Below are 24,604 nucleotides of genomic sequence, written 5' to 3'. Positions count from 1 at the left end.
TCCCACCAGCCTGGGATTTGAGGGACTATGGAGAGCAGAGACTATACTGGAAATATACTGGAAGTGCAAAATAAATCTATGTTATGTTATACTACATTGAGTTTCCAGAGTTAATTTGTTAGAAGAGAATAATATCACCTAACATGCTTAATATAATTACAGATTGGCTGTAAAAGGAGGGTCTCAGCAAAGAAATAAAAAATACAAATAAGATGCAAATGGAAATCTTAGAACTGAAAAATATAACTCAAAAAACTTAATGAGTGGGTTCAACAGCAGAATGGAGAAGGCGTAGGAAAAAATGAGTAACATTGTGGCTGGAACAAAAGAAAGAACCCATTTTAACAGTGAGAGAAAATAGATAGAAAGTAAACAAAGACTCAGGGAACTATGGGACTACAACAAAAGATCTAACATTTGTGTCATCAGAGTCCCAGAAAAAGAGAAGAAAAAAGGATGGGCTGATAAAGTACTCAAACGTATAATGGCTTAAAATTTTTCAAATTTTGCAAAAGACCCAAACCTACGTATTCCAGTAGTGTTACAGAAAATGACAAATAGAATAAACTCAAAGACATCCACATCAAGATGCATCATAATTGAATTTCTGAAAACTAAGGATAAAGAAAAAATTTGAAAGCAGTAAGAAAGAAATGGCACCTTACCTATAAACAGAAAACCAATTCAAATGATAGCAGAATTCTTATCAGAAATCATGGAGGTCAAAAGAAAATCTTTTAAGTGCTAATAAAGGAAAGGGTCAACTATAAATTTTATATCCAGCAAAAATACCTTTCAGGAATGAAGAGGAAATTGAGACATTCTCAGATGAAAGAAAACTAAGAGAATTGGTTACCAGCAGATCCACCCTAGAAGAATGGCTAAAGGAAGTTCTTTAAACATAAAATAATTAACATAAGAAAGAATCTTGAAACATCAGGAAAAAGAAAAGTAAAACAGGAGAAGTAAAAATACAGATAAGCACAATACATTTTTCTTCTTCCCCTAAGTTTTCTAAATTATGTTTGATGATCACAACAAAAATTATAACACTGTCTGATGTGGTTCTCAATACGGGCAGAAGAAATACTTAAGACAATTATGTTATAAATGGAGGAGAGTAAAGAGACAAAGAGTCATAAGAGAGAAAAGGCTTCTACTCTTCACACCCATTCATTCACATGATCATTCCATAGATTTTTGTCATTACCAATGTTTACTAACTCCATAATAACACTTCATATATCTCACTCTCTCAGTATCACCTACAGGTCTATTATTCAAAATTTCTTTGACCCCACTGGAAGCACCAATCATTGATGAAAGCATATGTTCACAGTTGTCTCCATCCCTTATTAGTTTTCCACATCTCTACTTACCCAGCTAGGGTTTCACAAACCATCATTATAACTATTCCTTTGGTTACTCCTCAATTTTCTTGCTGCTCTTCTCTGTTGTTCTCACCTAACAAAAGTGACTTCTGGCTAAATGTAACTTTCAGCTTACTCTACATTTATATTTTTAGACCAAATTGTGTCTGGAGAAAAATACTGACTGATCTTACTTTAAGTTGTGACCACAAATTTCAAGTGAGCCTACATAGATGCCCAGTTACATGATATTTTCCTAGTAAATTTACTCTCTTATCTTTCCATTGAAACCTCATATTTAATAAAGAGTGGGTAAATTGTGGCCTACAGAGATTAGAAAATTTTATCACTATTGCATATATTATTGATAACTAAGCTTGAAACTAGAACCTGTATTTCTTTCCCTGATTGATGACTACAGTTGAACAGCACATAGCTTCTATGCAATTGTCCAAAGAAGAAAAGCAAATATCAGAATGCACACTTAATTCATTATATCTGGGAAAAATCCAAAGGCACAAATTATTTTTCATTTAAAAATATTCATTGAGCATTTTCTATTTATCAGACTCTTGTGGATGTACTTACGAGTTTCTGCTAAATAAGACAAGAACATAGCCCTCATGTGTCATACATTCTATAGTGGAGGGCAGACAATTCAAAAAGAGTAAAACGAAATGTAAATAAGCAAGAAAATTTTAGACAATGATAAATGCTATGCAGAAACTTAAGGTGATTTGATTTAGTCTTTGTGGCTAATTTTAAATTGGTCACGAGTAAGCTCTCTGTGGAAGGGGCATTTAAAAGAAAGCATAAGTGACACAAACAAACAAACCACGCTAAGTTAGAGGGGAAGAACATTATAGTCTAAACAGCCAGTGCAAGGGCTCTGAAGTACGTGATAGCTTCGTACATTTAAAGAACAGCAAGCCAATGTGGATAGAGTGACACAAGATTAACTCAAGAATTAGGCAGAAGCTAGATCATTTACAGCTTTGAAAGCCACGATAAAGAGTTTAAACATTATTCTAAGTGCAAGAGGAAGACAATGCAAAGTTTTAAACAGAATGACATGATCTAATTTACATAATAATAAGATAACTCCCTACCTTATGGGAACTAAATTGTAGAGTAAAACAATTAACAGAAAGGCATGTCAGAATGTAGTCCAGGTGCATATGGTGCTGTATTGGGTGGCAGTAATAAAGATTGAGAACAGTGGACAGATCAGAGAAATATTTAATGTATTAGAGGGGAATTTGTCACTGAGGCAAGAGAAATGTGAAGATGATGCCAACATAGGATTTTTTTTTTTAGATTGGCACCTGAGCTAACAACTTGCTTATCTTTTTTTTTTTTTTTTTGCTTTTTCTCCCCAAATACCCAAAGTAGAGAGTTGTATACTTATAGTTGTGGGTCCTTCTAGTTGTGGCATGTGGGACACCGCCTCAACATGGCCTGATGAGTGGTGCCATGTCTGCGCCCAAGATCCGAACTGGCAAAACCCTGGGCCGCCCCAGCAGAGCGCGAGAACTTAATCACTCGGCCACAGGGCCAGCCCCAGGAATTTTTTAAAAAATAAGGAGCTCAACTAAACTGCAACTACCTTAGTTTTGAGGTCATCCCAGCATCCCAGTAAGAAACAAGCTAGAACACCGGAAAAGCAAGTACCAAACAATGAAAAGAATCAGCAAGTATTATCAAATCAAAAAAACTTTGAAACATCAAATAACACTTCAGAAGTACTATCAAATATCAGAAGCCTGCAACTTGAGGGAGAAAAAATGTCATTGTTTTTGAAAGGAACAGAGTTGACCATGTGTAGACTCTTGAATTTCCAAACGGAATGTTTGCTACTTTTTAAGAGATCTCAACATTAAATTTTTTTTTACAAAATATAATAATAATTATCAGTACCCTATTCTCAGTCAATCTTAGGATGAAAAACTTGTTCTCTATGTGGTGATGATTACACCAATGTATTTAATCAATTTTTCATATGAATTAACTTGATAAAATAACGTAAGAATGCTAAATCTCTGGCTTCATTAATTAGTCTGAGGAGTATGTCAGAGGTTTAAAAAGCATAAATCTGAAACAAATCTTATATTTTTATAAGAAAATATATACATGAAAGACTCAAATGAATTCAAAATATGATAGGAGTGCCAGTATGATATAGAAAGCATGGCATACAGAGCTGCAATGAAAATAATATTTCAGAGCCAAAAGCTCTGGATATAAATTCCAGGTCTGCCACTTACTAGCTAAGTGATCTTGGAAAAGTTACACAACCCTTCTGAGACTCAATTTCCTTATTTTTAAAATTGAGATGATAATGTTTACTTTGCATGGTCGTTGTGTTAAGTGAGATGATGTATGTTAAAACACCTAGCAATGGATGGCAATGAATGAATAATCCATAAATGAGAATCTACTTCAAATATGCAGCTATTAGCTTCTACTACAAATACGAAAGTCATTTATAAATCCATAACAAAGAATGAACGTTATCTGCTGTTCAAATATTATGATGGGACAGACTCCAAGAATCATACCTGTACAGCAGAGCTTATTTATGCAGGATTTAGGACCATTTGGAATATAAGACCTTAAGTACCTCAGCATCAGATATGCACAGGTCTGCTGACATCCTATTGAAAATCCAGTGGAAGAAAATCCATTGAGATTGAGAAAATTACATGTGTTTACATCTACCTGCACAATTATGCTAGCTGAGATGTTCATTAAGGTCTCAGGGGCTTCATTTATTCTTGTCATTATTTGTACGTAGGTTCTAAAACTACATAATCTAATTAGTTTTGAAACTTGATTTGGACCAACATAATTAATGTGGACTATGTTTTGATCTTCTGTGGTATTTCTGAAAAGCAGCCATGACCGGGTGCCTGAAACTATTTTCTTGAGCTCTCTCCTGTGATTCACATTTAGTGGCACCTTAGGGAGATTCAGGAAATCCATGATGCTTTCTCTATGTGAAAGTGACCCATGATTTAATTCAGCGTGAGCATTTCCCACTTATCATAAACAGCCCCTCCCTAATCCTGGACTCTTTAAGTAGACGAGATGAGTTAAAGTTATTTCTTCCTTTCCCTGACCCATATTTATCTCTATCCCATCCCTCCCTTTCTGGTAAGCCAACAGTGTCTTCCTTGTTTCTAATTTCCATGTAGTTTTACACGTGAGTTATTGTTTGTATTTTGCAAATTTGCTTTTTTCGCTCAAAAATCTTTTTTAGATAATTCTGTGTATTTATTAATCTCCTTCATTCTTTGTAATGATTCATAGTGTTCTACAGTATTTAATTAGTATTTATTGAACAATATCCCTCCTAACACTTCATTGTGCTTGTACACTAGTAGTTCTCTTGGATGTACTCCAAGAAGTAGAATTACTGGGCCAAAAGGTTTGCACAATTTAAATTCTAATAGTTACTACCAAATTGCACTTAAAGAAAACTAGCATCATTTTTAAAATGATGTTTCATGTTAACAATCTATTCTATCAAACTCATTTTGTTGTTTATTGTACCTACCCATTTCTGAAAGTCTTGCATTATGATTATGGGTTTTTCAATTTCTCAAATTCCTATCAGAGTTTGCTTTAAATATTTCAACGCTGTGTTATTAGGTATATAAATACTTAAGACTGCTATAAATTAATGTAAATTATACCTTTTATTTTTATAAAACCTTTAAAAATATCTGTGTCAATCTACTTCCCACCAGCAGTATCTGAGAGTACATATTCTCTCACTCCTTAGTTAAGCTTTGATATTATCAAATTTGTTCATTTGCAATAAACAACGTGATCTAATTCAAGTTTTCTACTTACTGCAGTTTCCTTGTTCTTCTTTTTGTTGTTGTCCTGTCGTTATTTGCTTTAGTTAGATTAAATCAGTTTTCTTTGTACTGTTTTTAATCTAATAATACAGAGTGTATGCATCTTATTTATACTCTTCTAATAATTTTAACTCTTCAATGTTTACATTTCCTACCAATTCTGGAATTAATTTCTTTCTACATCAACCTTCAAGTTAGAAAGGAATCCGAGCATGCCTTTACTTCTCTTTCTTCCTTCTCTCGGCACTCCCCATCTCGCTTGTTAAGTCATTAAGAAATTTAGCTACAAACTACTATTTTTGATCAACAATTATTTAGACTAATAAATTACTTTTATTTGTCCCTTTGATCACTCCTGCTTCTTGTGTTTCATATGTCCCCTTAGGTTCTCTCTCTCTCTTCATTCAGAAAGATACACAGAAAGTGAGTAGTCATTACTATTGCTAGCACTTTATTTTTGTCATTATTAGTACCTCTGAGTTGATTCTGACTACTAGCGACCTTGTGTACAGCAGAGCAGAACTGGGCCCAGTGTCTTTGTGCCATCCTCTCACCTGCCAGCACTGTATCAGACAATACTCCACTGTTATTCACGTGGGTTTCATGGCCAATGTTTTGGAAGTGGGTGGCCAGGTCCTTCTTCCTAGTCTGTTTTGTCTGGAAGCTCTGCTAAAACCTGTCCACCACGGGTGACCCAGCTGCTATGAGAAATACCTGCCACATAGCTTTTAGCATCGCAGTAACATGCAGCTGCCACAGTATGACAATCAAGAGACAGGTAGTGTGGTTCCCTGACCAGGAAATGAACCCAGGCTGTGGCAGTGAGAGCACCAAATCTTAAAGACTAGACCACCATAGTACTTTATACTTGGTTAGATTTACATATATCTTTATCAGTTTTTTTCTTTGTTCATCATTGCCTCTTGCATCCCTCTCCTTCCTTCTGGATTTAATTTCTTTTTTCTGATTTGATTTCTTCATTTAGTGGCTCCTTCAGCAATGGTATGTTGATATTAAATTCTTTCAAGTGTTTTTCCTTGCAAATATCTTCATTTCACTCTTATTCTTAAACAATCAATTGTCTGGGCATAAAATTCTAAATTGATAGTTATTTTTACTCAGCACTTTGAAGATATTTTCTAGTTTCCATTGCTACTGATAAATCATTTGTCAGTCTAATATATTTTAATAGGTAATTTGTCTTTCTCTCTTGCTGTTTTTAAGGAGCTCTATTTGCCATGTTGTTATAAAGTTTCACAGTAAATTGGGGCTTTTATTTATCTTGTTTAGGAATTTTTGTTCTTGGATCTGAAGCTTAATATCTTTCATTAGTTATGAAAAATTTTAGCTATTATGTTTTGTAATATTGCCTGTCCACTATTCTTTCTATAATCTTCTTCTATTATTTCTCTTAGACATATGATGGACTTTCTCATTCTCTTCTGCATATTTCATAAATTCTTTTTCATTCTATGTATCTGTTTGTCTCTGTGTATGATATTCTGGGTAATTCCAAAGATCTATCTTCCAGCTCGTTAATTCTCCAGTTATATATAACCAACTGTGTAATCTATTTTTTTCTGAGAATATTTTTTATTTCTAGAATGCCTCTTTGTCTTTTACCCCCAAATCTGTCTGGTCCTTTCTTTAAAAAAAATAGTTGCTTTCTTGAGTTTCATATTCTTTTACTTTTTAAAAATATTAACAGATATCATATTATGTCTATTAGGTCATTCTATTTTCTGAAGTTCTTAATGGCTTAAATCTGCTCTTTAATGTGTCTGTGGATGTACTCTTGGTTTTTTTCTGTTCATTTTTGTTTTTTGTTGTTTTATGATTTTAAATTGTGAGCCCTTCTTTCTTTAGTGAGTGTTACCTTTGTCTAGCCTGGATTGAGAGTATGTCCTCCAAATAAGTTCTGTTCTTTATTTCTGTCAGCTGCCATCTGTATCACTAGCTCAGGATAAATTTTGATACGAATTTCTCAACTTGAAGGTGTACAGATAAGGAAAACAGTATAATTTGAATCCTAAAGCTATGTTTGGTGCAGACTTTGGTCCAAAATTGCCAAGACAGATTTTTCACCCTCCAAAAAATTTACCAGTCTTACAAATGAAAAACTGATTTTCTACTACCATGCCAAATACTTCACTATATCCCTTTCTGCAAGTGACTATTATATACAATTATAATTTATAGAACTCTGCAAGGCTTGGGTAGCTGACCTCACAGAAACTTGGTATCCCAGAACCTGGTATACTCTCTCTGAAGATGAAAGATTTTAACAGCAAGGAGATCAGAGCTTACACTCTCAAGAGATGAGAGATGTGAATGAGTGCATTGATATATACTGATGGTTGTGTTTTGATATGTGTTGAGTTGAAGGAATAAGCAAGATCCCATCACATTTATGTGTAGCAGCCAATAAAAATGCCCCCCTCTTGCATGACACAGGAAAACTCATAATTTTTCATTTTACAGTCAAATTTCTTTATTCTATGATACTGGAAACCAACAGTAGGTCAAAAGCTCAGAAGGCTCTGTGCTTTAAATGAATCTCTATTTCTACTTTAGGCTTATCAACCTGGCACATCCCAGGCCTATGCTAAACTTTTCTCTAATTTTTACATTAGTAGCACACAATATATGGACAGAATATAGTGAATTTCGCGTCAGGAGGGCCATATTCCTATTCAAATTGCTCTGGAAAGTGATTGATAAGATATAATAGAACTTTCCAGATCATCTGTTGTCAAACAAAGATTGAGATTTTGATTATAGTTTGGACTTTGATTGATTACTCGTTAGGACTGACATCAATTCCCATATCAACAGTCAAAATTTCCCAGCTACAGAATTAAAGTATTTGTGGATAAAGCCTCAATCAGGGATTTGAGTGTCCTTTATGTAAAGCTACAATCTTGACTGGTGCCTAAATTTGCAGTTCTCACAAATTTTAGTTATTAGAACTTCTTTGTTTTGCATTTATATTATTTGTATCTGTTGTGTTTTTATAGATTTATTTTGTACTCGGGAAAAATTTGCCACAAAGAAGTTAGGAGCTTCTGGTTTGACATTTGCTGTTTTGGGCAGCTAATTTGTAACAGTTGACAGAAAAATCTCATATTCCTGTGTGGTCAGAGATGGCGTTGGCCAATCTACAAGTGTTGCTCACACACTGACCATGGGCCAAGAACTCAGCCAGGGAAGAAGAAGACTGGCATTTAATCAAAGCCACCTATTTGTGCCACGTCATCTACCAGGTGTAGAAGCAAAGGATATTTAGTGTTTACTTTCTGTAAATACAAAAAATGGTGAGAGAACGCAAATTCACAAATGCCCTAATGGACCGTATCCTAAGTCACTGTCTAGTAGCATGACATCCTGAGTGTGCTACCAAATTATCTGTTCTCATCTCTTCTTCTCTACTACATGGTATAACTATCCATTTACATTTGGAAAATAAGAAAAAGAAAAATGCTTCAGCTCATTCTGATGAGTTGTCTGCAAGCATGTCGGAAAGTCTAATCTTGAAAACAAGGACAAATTTGATATTCAATCCTCTTATATTAACCTGTACTAAGTGGCAAATGATGTTTGCAAATAAAAGCCTTAGCCACCAACCACTTGGCTAGCCAGATACACTCTGAGTGAAGCAACATATTGATGTGGGTATAATGGGGCATGTAATATTGCTTTATCAAGACTTTGCTTCTGTGGTTGACTTCCCACATCTTGCAAAGATCTTTGCAAGAAACCACATTCAGAAACATCATATAGACATGGTTGAATGCCTCAAGTCTTGGTTAATGAATAACTTTCTTTTAAATTGGCTTATTGCTGGTCTCACAGGCTTTCTATTTTGGTTCTCCTCAGTCTCTCTAAAATTTCAGGGAAAAACTCTGAGTCTCAAAATGCCTATGAGCAAGAATAAGCTGATTTTACTAATTGGAATGATCTGTTTGGAACAAGGGAAATCTGCAACTCTGTCTCTCCCCAAAGGTAAGTTCCACACAAATTCTATAACTACCTTTGCCTGAAGGAATAGCCTCTGCTGGCAATGGGCATCACGTCTTCACTCTATATTCCTTTGGGAAAAGAGGAGAAGAAAATGTATTTTGGAGATCTAACTTATTTTAATGTAACTTTTCTGACGTTCTGTCCTGCAGTCAGCATATGAAACGGGGTGAAACATTTATGGAATATAACTTGGAAAAGTTGAATTGATCTGAAGAAAACTAGGATTGTTCAATTATTTGGACACGCTATACAATCCCATCCTCTTTCATGGAACAAATTCTAGAAAGAAGCATAAATTTGGAAACATTTGTAGTCTTTTAGAAAATTATGTTGCTGGGAAATATGAAGCATGTTCACTGTGGTGTATTATAAGTGGTCTTTGTTTCCTCAAGTAACATAAGCTGAGAACAGTTCTTAGCAGGCTTCTCCATAGTCATATTTGTGCCGGTACCAAGAATCATCATGTTTTCTATCCTTGCTTAAATGAGTTAAGAAAACAGTAAATTCTGTTTCTAAGGTATTTGTGATTTTTTCAACTGAAACAGTTAAAAAATAAATATTTGATCCAATGTCATGCCTTCACTGGGTTCAGAATCAAAAGGCTTGGTTTTACATCCATGCTTTGCCATTAATTAGCTGTGCATCTCTTTGATCTTTTGTTGTCTCAACTGTAATGTGGGGATAATAAAGCTTGATTCATAAGCATAGAATGGGGATTAAATGAGAAGTTATTTGAAAGAGCTTTGTATATTTTAATGTATTGATCTAAATAATTATGCTCTCAATGATACCTTCTCAAGAAAAACGTTTTGTTCATCCATTCAACTCTTCTAAGTGTCTACTGTATGCTAGCAATAGTACTAAACTTTGGAAATACAGAGATGAATAAGACATAGTTTTGTTTCCTCAAGTATTTCATAGTCCAGTGAGGGAGACAGATGAACAATTCACTATCACAATACTACATGGCAAAAACCATAAAAAGGGAGAGGAAAGAGGGGCTGGCCCCGTGGCTGAGTGGTTGGGTTTGCGCGCTCTGCTGCAGGCGGCCCAGTGTTTCGTTGGTTCGAATCCTGGGCGCGGACATGGCACTGCTAGTCGGGCCACACTGGGGCGGCATCCTGCATGCCACAACTAGAAGGACCCACAGCGAGGAATGTACAGCCATGTAGCGGGGGGCTTTGGGGAGAAAAAGGAAAAAAATAAAATCTTTAAAAAAAAAAAAAAGGGAGAGGAAAGAGTACTACACATACAGGGATGAGACACTTAGCACAGTTTGATGAAATCAAGGAATACTTCTTAGTTGAGGTGATCTTTAAACTTGAAGAATTAGGATTAGAGGATTCCGCTAGGTAAAGTAGTGGGTTGAGGTGCCAGCCCCATGACCAAGTGGTTAAGTTGGCGCACTCTGCTTCAGCGGCCCAGGGTTTCACCAGTTCCGATCCTGGGCACAGACCTAGCACTGCTCAACAAGCCATGATGTGGCAGCATCCCACATAGCAGAGCCAGGGGGACCTACAGCTAGAATGTGCAGTTGTGTACTGCAGCGGGGGGCGGGGGGTGGGAGGTGGTTGGGAAGAAGAAAAAAAGGAGAAGAAGAAGAAGATTGGCAGCAGATGTTGGCTCAGGTGCCAATCTCTTAAAAAAAAAAAAAGTGGGTTGATTGTGAGGCAGGTATTTCTAGGCCCTCTTAGAAAACATGTAGGAAAGAATGACCTGCAGTAGGAACAGAAGATGTGTCATCCTTGAATTTCTGAGGAGTCATTAAATATCTTTAATCTAGCCCATCTATTAGATGAGTAGTCAAAAAAAACCATTGAGGATAAACAAGTAAAGGCACTGTTTTCAGGGGTAAAGTCTTTTCCACAAAGAGGAAAGAGCTCTTTCTTCCATTACCTGGCAATCCTTCTACCTTAACACTACTCTGGTATGTGAATCAGGACAATGTCTTCTCTCTACTCCACTCTCCTTGAAAAACCTGCCACTTTCCACCCTCATAGAGAATTAAATCCAATATCTGACTGTGTGCCAGGCAGCATAGACAATGGTTTCTGACTCAGTCTCCTGGGTGAAGTTGAGAAGAAGATGTACACACATTTACAGTCTAAGGTGTAACAGTCTATGGCATCATCCATTCAACCAATTAATTGAGCAACTTCCATGCATCGGGAACTGTGCTAGATATTGAGGTTATAGACATTCCTAACATTAAGATTCTTTCTTTAAGGAGCCCACAGTCTAGTTGGATTGAAAGACATAGAAATAACCATAAAGACCCGTGATAGATATCATAGAAGTACAGAGTGCTGCGAGGAATCTCTAAGGGGCCAGAGTGCTCAGAATCAAGGAGGCTGCATCCCTGCTAACCTAGTGGAGATCTACATCTGAGGCCCTTAATCTTCTTATCAGAGAAGTAGATCTCTTCACAATATGCCTGTTCCATGTGACAAAAGCTGAACAATCCCCTATACTGCAAATCACGGCAAATTCCACAATTAACTTAAAGCCATTTTGTAATCTTTATACATACTCCATGTCCTACAGTTTTTTCTTGCTCAGAAAAGTTTCCTGTACCCTGAGTGCTAGGAACTATCTAATTACTAAATTTTTCTCTTTTCTTTTCCCAGCTCCCACTTGTGGGCAGAGTTTGGTGAAGGCACGGCCTCAGAATTACTTTAACATTTTCAGTCGCATTGTTGGGGGAAGCCAAGTGGAAAAGGGTTCCTACCCCTGGCAGGTAAGTCCCAGGGAACATTCTCTTGTGGGTGGACTATAAGCTGTCTTAGGATTGGATCTCCCAGAGTCACATTCTGCCCATCAGTGCACTCCATTCTGCCCAGCTCATCACCAGAGATTCCATGAGTGTGTGCAAGGCCAATTCCCTCATGATGTGTACCAGTTGAGTTCCAGAAAAGGTGTATTTAGAGTAGCCACATGCACTATTGCCTTGCTCCAAAAATTAGAAATGCCATCCCAAACTTCCAACCCCTAAGACAGAAATCCCACTTCAAGAGCTGAAAAACTTTTGAATTTACAATTTAAAAAATAGTTTTCTGATTCGATATATACATTTAAAATATGTGTGTCTCAGTATAGTTTAAGACAACCAGGAAAGACAAAGATGTCATATCCATAAGTCTGTTTTTTATGTCTTGGGTATAAGGCTTGTACCTATACCATAGGACTCCTCAGGGAATAGTCAAGAGTACCACCTTCTTAATAGCTAGTGTCCTAAGAATTCTGACTCAATCTAATTTTCTGGTCCTCCCATGCCATAGAAAGGCCTTTCTGCTTCTGCACCTAGCCTATGGTGTTTACATGTACTGCCTTTGAAAGTCTCCAAACTTTCTTTATCATGGGAGCCATGTCATACTCTTGCTTCTTAATTTTGCAAGTAAAGGGATAGCTCTTTATATTTACTTCCTTGAGTCAATCATATTAACTTTATGGCAGTGGATATTTGGTAATTGTTGGTTGCTTGAGTTTGTGTTCAGTGGGTTGATTGAATGGCTGAATCATTGTCATTTGATTAACTGATGAATTGATTATTTGGTAGAAGAGTTGATTGATCAGTTGCTTACTTGGTCAATTGGTTGGCTAGTCAATTCAGAAGTCCATATTCAAATCATAGGGGTGACTCATTGACTTTTACTTACTTGCTCTTTATTCCATTCTTAGGCTTTATCTTGTATTGAATATCATTTTATATTGCTCATTGAATAATTTTTGTTCAAAAAGGAGACAATTGTAATAAATCGCATCTTTTCTAATTTCAACAGTGGATTTAAAAGTATGTAATTGTATCCTGTAAGTTGTTTTAGAGTGAAATCAAATTCATAAACAAGATAAACCAAAGATAAAAAGTATATTGTAGAGGGAGATTTAAAAATAGGCTTGGATGGAAACTAGACTTTTGGTGGTAAACACAATTCAGTCTTTACTGAAGCTGAAATTTAATGATGCACACCTGAAATTTACACAATGCTGTGTGACCTCAATAAAATAACGTTTAAAAAACAGGCCTATAGGAGTTGTAGAGGTCAAATAGTTAAGAGTATGAGAAATTTGTAGGTGCATACTATTTCTCTAAGATGCTTGGAGGAATTAGAGCTTGTGTTGAAAGACACCCTTAGCTCTTACCTGGCCTGTCTCCCAAACGTCTTCATCTGGACTCTACTGTATCTTATGCTTTGTTTCCTTTCTCTTCACTCACAGATATTGTTAATATTGTTACAGTAACAGTCTGGGTCAAAAGTATTATAAAAATAAATAGATTAGATAGACAGATAGATAGGTGATAGATAGATGATTGATTGATATATAGATAGATAGATACCAGCAATTTTTACCATCAACTCTACTGAAACCTTATAGCCAATCATCTGAAATTAACTACCTCTCTTGGGGACCAGGGTTGGGAATGTTCTATCTCCAGCACTGCTATTTTTCTGAGCTGTGATGAGGTGGGTTTTTCTGCTTCACAGTCCATGGTTTCTGATATTTATGAATAAGATATCCAGATCTGTTTTTCAGAATATGCTCAGTTTCCAGGTTTTGGGGGATCCCAAGGCATTAACTTGCTCCCATTTAAGGTCTTTGCAATTCAGGTGTCACTGAAACGAAGGCAGAAGCATATCTGTGGTGGGACCATCATCTCTCCACAGTGGGTGATTACAGCTGCTCACTGCGTTGCAAACAGGTAGGGGAAGGCCGAGCCACGGATAAAGGACAGTTTACCCTTCTCCCTTGGCATCAGCAGCAACAACTCTATCAAAACATACATCTGTGTGACATATGCTGTAGTAGGGGAATATCTTAACTTCATAACACAAATAGGGCTCAGTGACACTGTCAGAGGATACTCAACTTGGTAGAAAACATACATCCCTTGAAGGAGCAGAATACTTTACTTACTTAACATGACTGGAAGTTAATAAAGGATAATATCTAATTGAGAAAAGAAGTAACACAAAGATAGATTTGTGAAAGTTCTTTCCTAGTTTTCTTAAATTTCACAGAAAGAAAATTATCCAGTTCATTATGTATCTTAAGAAATGGATTAAAAAAAAAAAAATGGGAGGCCAGTAAAACACAAAGAATTCTCCATGTCTTCTTTCCTCTTGATCCTGCCTCTCTGTGCTTCATTCCAACAACTTCCATCCTTGATCCAATTTCCTATGTGCTCCAAAAGTTCTACTGTTGTCAGGGCTCTTGCTACTCACCAGGCTATAACCAAGATCATGCCCTCATATTTTCTCTCTTTCATTTCAAGTCTGCAAACATCTCCTGGATATTTACTTGGTGCTAGACACTAGTGGGTACCAAAGATAAAAATATGAGTAATACAGAATTTCTGCCCCCAGAGAGTTGATAGTCTAAGGAAGAGTCAACTGATGATTTCACACAATGTGGTAGGTGGTTAGGCTAGAGAGATGCTATGTTTTAGGTTAGGTACATACGATAGCCACGAGCCCAGGGAAGCATATCAAGAGAAAATTATACCCTTTCTAATTTTATTTAAATCATCACTCCTGGGAATGAAGTCTCCCAAAAGATGGCAAGCCCAGAGCTCTTAATACATCTCAATGCATCCTACGAAGTTCCTTTCAGACAACTTTATTGCAGGAAAAAAGGTAGTAGAATGGTTTTCCCATGTCGCGCCGGGGCTCTAAGTTACAAACATAAAGGAGTTAAGGATCCTTACCTCCCATTGTTATAATTTGTCCCAAATCCCTGAGTATTCATGCTATCTGGGACATAAGTGTTATGGTGCTCTTGTGTCTTTCACAATATACATTATGCATTAGATCTCTGACATTAAAGCAGCATACCTAGTGTGCATCACAAATCATTCCCAAAGGATCTCACTGATAGTCAGTCCAGACTAACCCCCAGAGATGCTGAATAAAGTCCGCTAACAGCTTTAGACCCCTAAATTGCAATGTATATACTTTTTTAGACATTTTACAAATAACATTGCTAAGTATTCAATTTATCATATCATTGGCTCTATATGAGGCCACTCTTTATTAGTATCCCACTTGAATTGGGAAACTCTGCATTTTTACTGAAAGTGTTGGAATCATTCTCACTTTCTCTGTTTAGCAGCCTCACACCCCTCATTATCTACCCATGTCATTTTGAAGAGGCCAGTTTGTCAACCATTTCATCTATACTCAGAGGCTCAATGAAATCCACCATTTTACTGCTTCCTCTTCATAGAAATATTGCATTAACTTTGAATGTTACTGCTGGAGAATATGACTTGAACCACACAGAGCCAGGAGAGCAAACTCTCACCATTGAAACCATCATTGTACACCCACATTTCTCCACCAAGAAACCAATGGACTACGATATTGCTCTTTTGAAGATGACTGGAGCCTTCAATTTCGGTAAACATTTGAGGCCAACTCTGAATTGTCTATCCCATGTTCTCCATAACTTCTGTTCCATAGCACATTCCCTACAGTATATATTATGTAGCATATGCCCAACAGTTCTGGGTCATGGACTTTAAGATAGAGATTTGGAGTGGAGGCTTCCCTATCTGAAACTCTTTTTGCTTGTGGCTTCAGATATAGTATTACATGGAGTCAGGAGAGGGTCTTTCTTTGTCTGAAAAGTGACCCCTGGAGACTCCAGGCGAAACTATCACAACTCTTACAAGGTCTCTGGGGAACCACCTAGATGCCAATTGGTGAGTGGCTTATGGTGTCCTCTCCTCCATGGATGAGACAAGCCCTACCTTGCTCTTTTCTTTAGGCCAGTTTGTGCGGCCCGTGTGTCTTCCAGAACCAGGGGAACGATTTGAGGCTGGATTTATTTGTACAACTGCAGGCTGGGGCCGCTTGACTGAAGGTAAGGTCTTCTATGCCACTACTCTTAATCAGACGTCAGAACTTTCTGGTAGACAGTAAGAAAATAGAATTTTTTTAGTTATTTTATTGAAGTCATATTGGTTTATAAAACTGTGTAATTTCAGGTATACACTATATACATCAGATTCTGTATAGACTGCTTCATAGTCACCACCAATAGTCTAGTTTTTATCTGTCACCATACATATGTGCCCCCTTACCCCTTTCACCCACTCCCCCATCCCCTTCCCCTCTCTTAACCACCAATCTGTTCTCCTTATCCAGGTGTTTGTTTATCTTCCACAAATGAGTGAAATCATACTATATCTATCTTTCTCTGCCTGGCTTATTTCGCTTAACATAATACCCTCAAGTTCCATCCATGTTGTCACAAATGGCACAATTTTGTCTTTTTTTATGGCTGAGTAGTATTGCATTGTATATATATATACCACATCTTCTTTATCCATTCATCAGTTGATGGGCACTTGGGTTGCTTCCATATCTTGGCTGTCGGAATAATGTTGCAATGAACATAGCGGTGCATAAATTTCTTTGTATTGTATTCTTGTAAAACAATTGTGTAAACATTTTTAAAAACAGAGAATATCACATGGTGCTTAGAAATTCAGGTGTTTCCAAAAGACACAAGCCTGAATGGGGCATCTTCAACTCAGAAATGGTGAAAGAGTGCTTCGCTGGGGCTCTCATCTGTGTGTTTTCTAGACGGCATCCTCTCGCAAGTCTTGCAGGAAGTGAACTTGCCCATTTTGACCCAGGAGGAGTGTGTGGCAGCTCTGTTAACCCTAAAGAAACCCATCAGTGGGCAGACCTTTCTCTGCACAGGCTTTCCAGATGGAGGGAGAGATGCTTGTCAGGTAGGTGGGAGTGGCTGAGCTGACAGGTCCCTGACAGGGCTTCCCTCAGCTTTGTCATCACGTGAGGGACTGAAAGAAGGCTGTAGGTAAGACTAGATTCTGGAAAGAAGGGTCAGAAGTGACAGGGAAAGTCAAGTCAAAATATAGGGACAATTTAAACAACCTGTTTTTACCAGGCAGTATGAATTCAGAGGAGGTCTTCTGCTTTTTCCAAAAGACGAAATCATAGACATAATGCCAACAATGAGCTCAGGGTTCTCCCCTGCTGAAAGATGCCTGGCACTTTCCTCTATAGAGATATCCAGTTTGTCTATAATGGGAACTTTACTTTCCCTCCATTCTTCCTGCTGACCAAGACCCGAGGTCAATTTTACTACTGGGAAAGAATTCTCTGAGTCTATAGGATGAGACAGGAGAGGGAAATACATCTGTTTGATGAAAGCCTAGGATGGGGGAGGAGGAGGTGGAATTGATAGGCTCCAATGATATTTGAGCAGCTATTATGAATTGTAGTTGGCTATTCTTCCAGGCTCCTGAGTCCAAATTATTAGAAATGAAGAAATATCATTGATTCTTACCTAACATCTTTGTGGGGGAAAAGGATTGAGTGCTTTGGGGAACAGACACTGGCAATGATAGTAACTGAGGCTTTTTCCCCCTACAGGGCGATTCAGGAGGTTCCCTCATGTGTCGAAATAAGAAAGGGGCTTGGACTCTGGCTGGTGTGACTTCCTGGGGTTTGGGCTGTGGTCGAGGCTGGAGAAACAATGTACAGAAAGATGATCAAGGATCCCCTGGGATCTTCACAGACCTTAGTAAAGTGCTTCCCTGGGTCCACAAACACGTCCAAATTGGTAATGAAGCCAGCACATAAGGTTAACAAGCTAGGGACGGAGAGAGAATCAGCAGAGTCCAGACAAGTGAGGACCACTGAGCAGACAGGCTCTGCTTCTGCTCTTCGTGTCTCACATAAGGATTGTGATATTTACTAAGTCCAAAGCAAGAGTAAAATACGGCGTGTGGTACAGCATACAAATATTCAATGAAATATGAATATATCCATCCTAGACTTTGTCAAATTTGCCTTTAATTGAAACTATCTCCTCTGGTGATATGTTTTCACCACTTATTTCTCGACTGTGCCAGCAAGATTCAGCAAGCTATAGCATAAATCAGCAGTTATCAGCCAGGGGAAATTTTGTCCTCCAAGGGACAATGTCTGGAGACATTTTGGGCTGCCACAACTGGGAGAGGGGGATGCCACTGGTATCTAGTGGGTGGGGGCCATGAATGCTGCTAAGCATCCTATAATGCACTGGACAGCCCTTACAACAAAGAATGATCCAGCCCCAAATGTTAGTAATGCTCTGGTTGAGAAGGTCTGGCATAGGCCTAAGTACTGCAAGTCTGAAAAGACCCAGTCTAGTAGATTGACCAGTAAGTTAATTGCAATTTGATTTCTGCCTCCAAATTCAACTTAACTCTTTTCTTAACTGGTGGCTTCCAGCCTCAATAGGACTTCTTTCCCAAAGAGGGAAATTCAATTAGTTAAATTAATTCAAATTCGTTCCATAAGAACTTGGGTTTATTTTCAAGTGTATGGCACAGTGGCAGGTATCCAAGCCCTCACTTCAATTTGTGGTTATCCCAGCAATGCTTTTGTGATTGTGGAGAGTTATTTCCATCACTAGTCTCTCTTCTCATGTGAAATGAGAGAGGTAGAACAGATGACCCCTTCCTGATCTGCATAACCTCCAAGCTAATCATGGTCTGATTCTTAATTAGCCCACTTAATAAAGAGTGTTTTAGTCATCTCACTAAAACACCAAGACCACTCTCCTGTTCTGTCAATTTATCCCTTCTGTTTTTTCCATAGATTAGATTTTTTTTTAAGGTATGCTTTTTTACTTTGGTGAGAAAGATTGGCCCTGAGCTAACATCTCTTGCCAATCTTTCTCCCTTTTTTCTTTTTGTCCCCAAAGCCCCAGTACATGGTTGTATATCCTAGTTGTAGGTCATTCTAGTTCTTTTATGTAGGATGCTGCCACAGCATGGCTTGACAAGCAGTGTGTAGGTCTGTGCCCTGGATCCAAACCAGAGAACCCCAGGTTCCGAAGCAGAGCGCATGAACTTAACCACTCAGCCACAGGGCCGGTCCCACAGATTAGATTTTCATTAGTTGCATATTGACTTAAAAATCTCTGCACTTTTGAGCCAGGGAAATGCTAACTTCTTGAAATATTGTTCAGGATACCACAAACCTTGAATTGTATCTTTCTTTTTCTTTCCCAGGGAAGCGGAGAAAGATCTCCAGAGGTGGGTGTTTCTTGAAGCTTGCTCCAAGAGCGTGAATTAATATCTAGCATTTCTGAATATCTGTTCCCTTTGTGATCAAAAGTTTTCCTCTGCAAGAGCTCTGCTTGCTCGTAAAACCACCTCTTGAAGCACCTACAGCATTCCCTGCCAGCCAGGGCAGTCCCTCGCCCAGCAGGAGCCCCAGATTCCCTCTCATCTCACTTCTTACCAATCCAGAACTCCATCTCAATTCAGTAAACATTTGCCAAATCCTAGCTTTGGATCAGAGACTCGAGGGAGGAGGGTGAGGTGGTAAGAATGTGGTCCATAAACTGTCCACCTTACCCTGAAAGTATCCTTCCTTATACAGGGGACTCAGTCACCCTGGGTGTTACATTGCAAGCCTGCAATGAATTTACTCTGTGACTTTGGGTAAGCTCCTTCCCACCTCTGGACCTCACTTTCCTCATCCATAAAGAAAAGAGTTGGGATTTGTATTGTAATTGTATTGTAATTGTATCTAAGGCATCTTTAGCTCAAATCTTCAGTGGTTCTGTGAGTCTCTGGAACTATATACAAATAAGTAATGTGGGAAAAGAGCCCCCTGAGAGCTCAGAGGAGTGAGCAGCTGCTTCTAGCTGAAAAAAAAAAGACAGGGGAGGCATTTGAGCACAGACATCTTTTAAGCTGAACCTTAAATGACAAAGGACGAGTAGGATTTTATCAGGTGGAAATGGGATACAGGTAAAGAAAACTGTTCCAGCTCAAGGAATCATCCGTATCAAAGGAGGAATATTAAGGATAAAGATGGGAAAATTTAGGATGTTAACAGAGGCCAGTACGTTAGTCAAAGCAGCTGAAGTGTAAGATAGGTGATGGGGAGAAGATTAGATTGCTAACTTGAGACCAAATTGTGGAAATTTTGAATGCCAGTCAAAAAAGTTTGAACTTTATTGAGTAATAGGAAGTTGATTAATTAGATAAGTAGAGCTATCCTTTAGTGATATAAGAACAGCACTAGATTGGGGGATAAGTGATAGATTGGAGGGGAAATAATTGAAGGTGGATTTATGAGATTGTGCATGAGAAATGGTGGCCTGAACTAGAGCAATGGCCGGAGAATGAAAAGGAGAGAATAGAAACCAGAAGAATGAGGGCTTGGTGGTCGCTTAGATGAATGGTGGTGAGGGAGGGGGAGGAATCAAGGATGGTACCAAAGTTTTGAGCATGAGAGACTAAGAAAAGGGCACATAAAAGTAATCAAGTCAAAAGTGGAGGCAGTTTCGCAGACCCAGAGGAATTCCACTTGTCACATGTTAAGCTTCAAGGGAGCCATCTAGGAGACAGTTGAAAAATCAGGTCTGAAGTTCGGAAACGTAGAGACAATAATAATTGAAACCGAGGATATGAATGAGGCCGGTCAGAGGGATCGTGTAGAAAGATGAAAACCAGGGATAGAATCTGGGAAATACCTGTATTTATAGAGTGGAGTTATGGAGTCAGAGAAAGAAGAGTGAAGGAGAAGAAACCGTAAATCTCAAGACTAGGCACGATCTAAATGGAACAAAAAGAATAAGGCATCATAGACGCGAATGCAGGAAGAGGTTCCGTGAAGAAAGGAAGTGCACATAAAGAAGAACCAGGAGCTTCCAGTGTCTGCGCAGGTTCTGGAAGGAGGGGACTGTTGTGGCTAGGCATCACTGTCAGCCCTGATTCTCCTGGCTTTCCCTTCCAGCCTCATGCAGTGAGCAGGATCATGTGGTCAGCAATTCTGAGGGGCAGCTGCACTTTCCAGAAACCTCCTACCTATATTATGAAAGCAAGCAGTGAGTAGCCCCCTCTGCCTCTCCTCTGCTGACTCCCACTCCGAGTCTGACTGAGCCCATTAACTGGACTGTGACAGCCATTTTCTGTGTAGACATAATACCCTCTCAATGTGTCTGCCGCAGACTGTGTGTCTGGACGCTGCTGGTACCAGAGGCAATGCATGTGTTACTCATCTTTTCCCATTTGGATGCAGAGTCCTGTTACCACAATCACCTGTCAATATATTCTTTAGAAGACAGACTTATTGGTGAGTGGATTTTCACATCATCAAATGGACATTAGTGTCAGGAGGGCTTAATGAGGCCTGGTGACAATATGTCTGGCACTGAGGCATCTGCAAACAACATACTTCCTGTCTGCAATTTTGAGACTCAGAATTGACAGTGGAAAGGAACTGAATCAGAGCCTGTTTGATGGCTGTAAGGCCCCAGTGTATTTCATTTGCTGCATCTGCTACCCATGGAACCAGGCCCCTAGTCTCATTTGTCAGACCTGGAGCCCTTCAGGTGTAAAATGTAGACATATTGCAGGGCCTCTTGGGGCCTCCCAGGCAGAATACTGCTTTCCTAGACATGAAAATGACCTTTACCTGCCTCAAGCAGCTAAGAGAAAAAATACCAACGCATAACCATGAGTAGGAGCCAAAGGCTACTTACATAAGAAACAGAAATGGAGGAGCGTTTCTGTGGTTCTTAATTGGAGGTGATTTTGCTCCCCAGTAGACACTTGGCAATGTCTTAGAAGCATTTTTCGTTGTCACACTGGAGGGAGTGTTACTAGCATCTAGCGGGTAGAGGCCAGGGATGCTGCAAAACATCCTAGAATGTTCAAGACAGCCTGAACACAGAGAATGTTCCAGTTCAAATCTCAATAGTGCTGAGGTTGAGAAACCCTGTTTAGGCAATCCTGCACGATTGTGACAGGTTCCATTCTCCTTAAGTCTTTTAATGAGTGCTGTTTCCTAGACTCTGAACAAAAAATCTTCCATCTTATGTTGCAGGGAAATTCTGTGGAGAAAGCCTCACTTCATCAGTTCTCATTGGCGCCAACTCTATCAGGCTGAAGTTCAGCTCTGACGCCACAGATTACGCCGCTGGGTTTAATCTCACCTATAAAGCTCTTAAACCAAACTACCTTCCTGGTAAAACCATTTACTTCTATCACACACTTTCCAGGTCTTTTGTAGAAGTTGAGGCCCCATAAGAATTAGGTGAGAGGTAGGGAGCTCTCTCCCAAGTCCCCCTGGGCTCTATAGTGGAGAGAAGCACAAGGTCAGCGCGGTGCGGACGCGGGCACTTCTCCTACGGTCCTGCTAACTCATGAGTTAAGAGTGTCTAATGAGTTCCGGAAAATCAGTGCACAATGTCTTCCTGCTTTGTGGCTCTGCCTGAGAATTCAGCTCAGGCATAATTCGTGGGAGACAGGAGGGAGAATAAAGAGGATTCCTCTTTGCTTGGATGATGCCATTGTTTGAACGTTCTCCCTTGTATTTCAGATTCAGGTTGCAGTTCCTTAACTGTCCTTTTTGAAGAAGGCCTCATACAGAGTCTTCACTATCCTGAGGACTACACTAACATGGCCGACTGCAACTGGATTTTTCAAGCCCCCAAACATTACCTAATTAAGGTACTGACTCTGGTTACCTTTACTTTGCTGTGGTATCTCCACAGAACACCTAACATAAGCACTATGAGGGCAGAGATTTTTACCTGATTGATTCACAGCTGGATCCCTAGTGCCTAGTATCCGGCACACAAGACTCTGGGTAAGCACTTAACAGACCAGCCTATTTTCCCCTGTAACTACCCACACTTACCACTAGATGGCAACAGAGCACTTTACTTTTTGCGGGAGTGCTGCCTTAATCTGTGTACTTGGTAATTTATCAATGTCTAGTCACTTCTAGAAACAAGCAATTCTTCTTTATTAATTAAACTGCTGACAAAACACTTTGTAAGTAATGGATAACAAAATTCGATGACAATAAGGCCCAAATCATCAAGCTTTCCAAGCAGAGGGGACAGGGCAAGCACAGAGGAGCCAGCATAGAACAGGTTCAGGGACTTGCTGGTGTAGGAATCACATGGTGCCTGGAGGGGTGGTGGAAAGTGAGGCTGAGGTTAAAGTATAAAGGGTTTGGAAAGGCAGGATCCAGGGTTTATTCAGCATCTGATTAGTGTTTGTGGTCATTTGTTTGTTTGTTCATTAAACCCTAGGGGGCCATCTGCAGAGAGATGCTCCTAGAGAGCTGAAGGTGAGACTGCAGCCAGAGTGAGGTTGGAACCAGGCATTTAGTTAGGAGTCTTTCTCTTAAAACAATAATTGAAAGCTAGAGAGTGTATGAAGGAGAGAAAGTAAAGCAGAAAATAAAGGGAGAGGAGTAAGGGTGGACAAGACCTCAAAGTTCTCGTATATTTAAGAGGCCAAAAGACATCTGAGACACAGGAGGAGAAGCAAATTGGTATGATGCTATGGCAGTCCAGAAAATGGAGGCTTTAATTTAAAACAAGACAAACCAAACAAACAAAAAATTGTGGCCGCTAGTTTGGATTTAGCACAAAAAGTTAGAATTTAAAGAAGATGAAACTGATCATTTGTTGTCCAGTCCCCACTTCATCCCCCAATAAAAATGTGGAATAATTGCATTGGACAATTGAACAATAGACAGGAGGGGGGAGTGGTGGTGTCTGAAATATCAAGTTAAGTTGGATGTTAAGAGCAGACAAAAGATCACACAGGTTTTACAAGTGAGTGGGAGAAGATGCCACAGAGGATGCAAGGATAGATCTTCTCTTTCTAAGAGCTTCTGAATCCCAACAGAGTTGAGGCAGAAATTTCAGGAGGAAGCAGAATTAAGGGAAGATTTGTTATTTGTGATGGAGGATAAAAGTTTAAGTATGAGCGTATTTCTGGAAAGAGAAAGAAGAGAAAATTTAGTTGAAAATCTGAACATGCCAGAGCTGGAAGTGATTCAAAAGCATCTATTCAATGAATATACATTGAGTGCTGTGCCTGGGTGAAATGATGCTCTCATACCTGTGACAGCATCATCTCGCAAGACTCACCCAAGACAGTAATTTGGAAATTAGTATCAAAGTCATAACTACGTGCATATCATTTGACTTGGAGATTAAAAAGTCTATTTCTGGAAAGTATGCCAGTAAAAGTTTAAGAAATGTTTGAACAAATCCTGTTTCTGATGCATCTCCTTCTCTCCATGGCTATATTCACCATTAATGATCATTTGTTTCCACTTTTGTCCCATCCATGCAGTCCTCTGTGTCTTTTGCCAAGTGCTCAGGCTCCACTGTATCCCCGTCATCTGTGTGTTTAAAATCCAAACTCCTACTCTGTCAGCCCCATCTCCCATGGCTCCTCACTTCAAATTCAATTTGCCAGTGCTACCAAATTGCTCAAAGATCACTCTCTGCTGTTTCCTTTCTCCTCCTTCACATGGCTCCCTCTATCTAGATACTTCCCTTCCCTTTGCC

At 38.9% G+C, this 24,604-nt stretch overlaps 1 protein-coding gene across 9 annotated transcripts in view; it reads left to right on the top strand.

The window, feature by feature from the left end:
- Positions 1 to 24,604, top strand: part of OVCH2 (ovochymase 2) — a 63,647-nt gene that overhangs the window by 33,615 nt on the left and 5,428 nt on the right. For 5 of the 9 annotated variants that reach the window (XM_070274667.1, XM_070274668.1, XM_070274663.1 and 2 more), the window contains 12 exons: positions 9,110 to 9,235; positions 11,881 to 11,990; positions 13,861 to 13,952; positions 15,476 to 15,648; positions 16,019 to 16,114; positions 16,840 to 16,991; positions 17,656 to 17,845; positions 19,284 to 19,307; positions 21,022 to 21,112; positions 21,236 to 21,360; positions 22,114 to 22,254; positions 22,609 to 22,739. In XM_070274667.1, coding sequence (XP_070130768.1) covers positions 9,110 to 9,235; positions 11,881 to 11,990; positions 13,861 to 13,952; positions 15,476 to 15,648; positions 16,019 to 16,114; positions 16,840 to 16,991; positions 17,656 to 17,845; positions 19,284 to 19,307; positions 21,022 to 21,112; positions 21,236 to 21,360; positions 22,114 to 22,254; positions 22,609 to 22,739 — 1,451 coding nt within the window. Of the gene's footprint in view, positions 1 to 8,904; positions 9,236 to 11,880; positions 11,991 to 13,845; positions 13,953 to 15,475; positions 15,649 to 16,018; positions 16,115 to 16,839; positions 16,992 to 17,655; positions 17,846 to 19,283; positions 19,308 to 21,021; positions 21,113 to 21,235; positions 21,361 to 22,113; positions 22,255 to 22,608; positions 22,740 to 24,604 lie in introns of those variants that run through there. The other 4 variants (XM_070274662.1, XM_070274664.1, XM_070274661.1 and 1 more) reach the window with 3 other exon arrangements.

This window comes from Equus caballus, chromosome 7, assembly GCF_041296265.1.
Source record: "Equus caballus isolate H_3958 breed thoroughbred chromosome 7, TB-T2T, whole genome shotgun sequence".
Lineage (NCBI taxonomy): Eukaryota > Metazoa > Chordata > Mammalia > Perissodactyla > Equidae > Equus > Equus caballus.
Note: the sequence above shows the minus strand (reverse complement) of the source record. Positions and strands in the feature narration are given on the sequence as shown.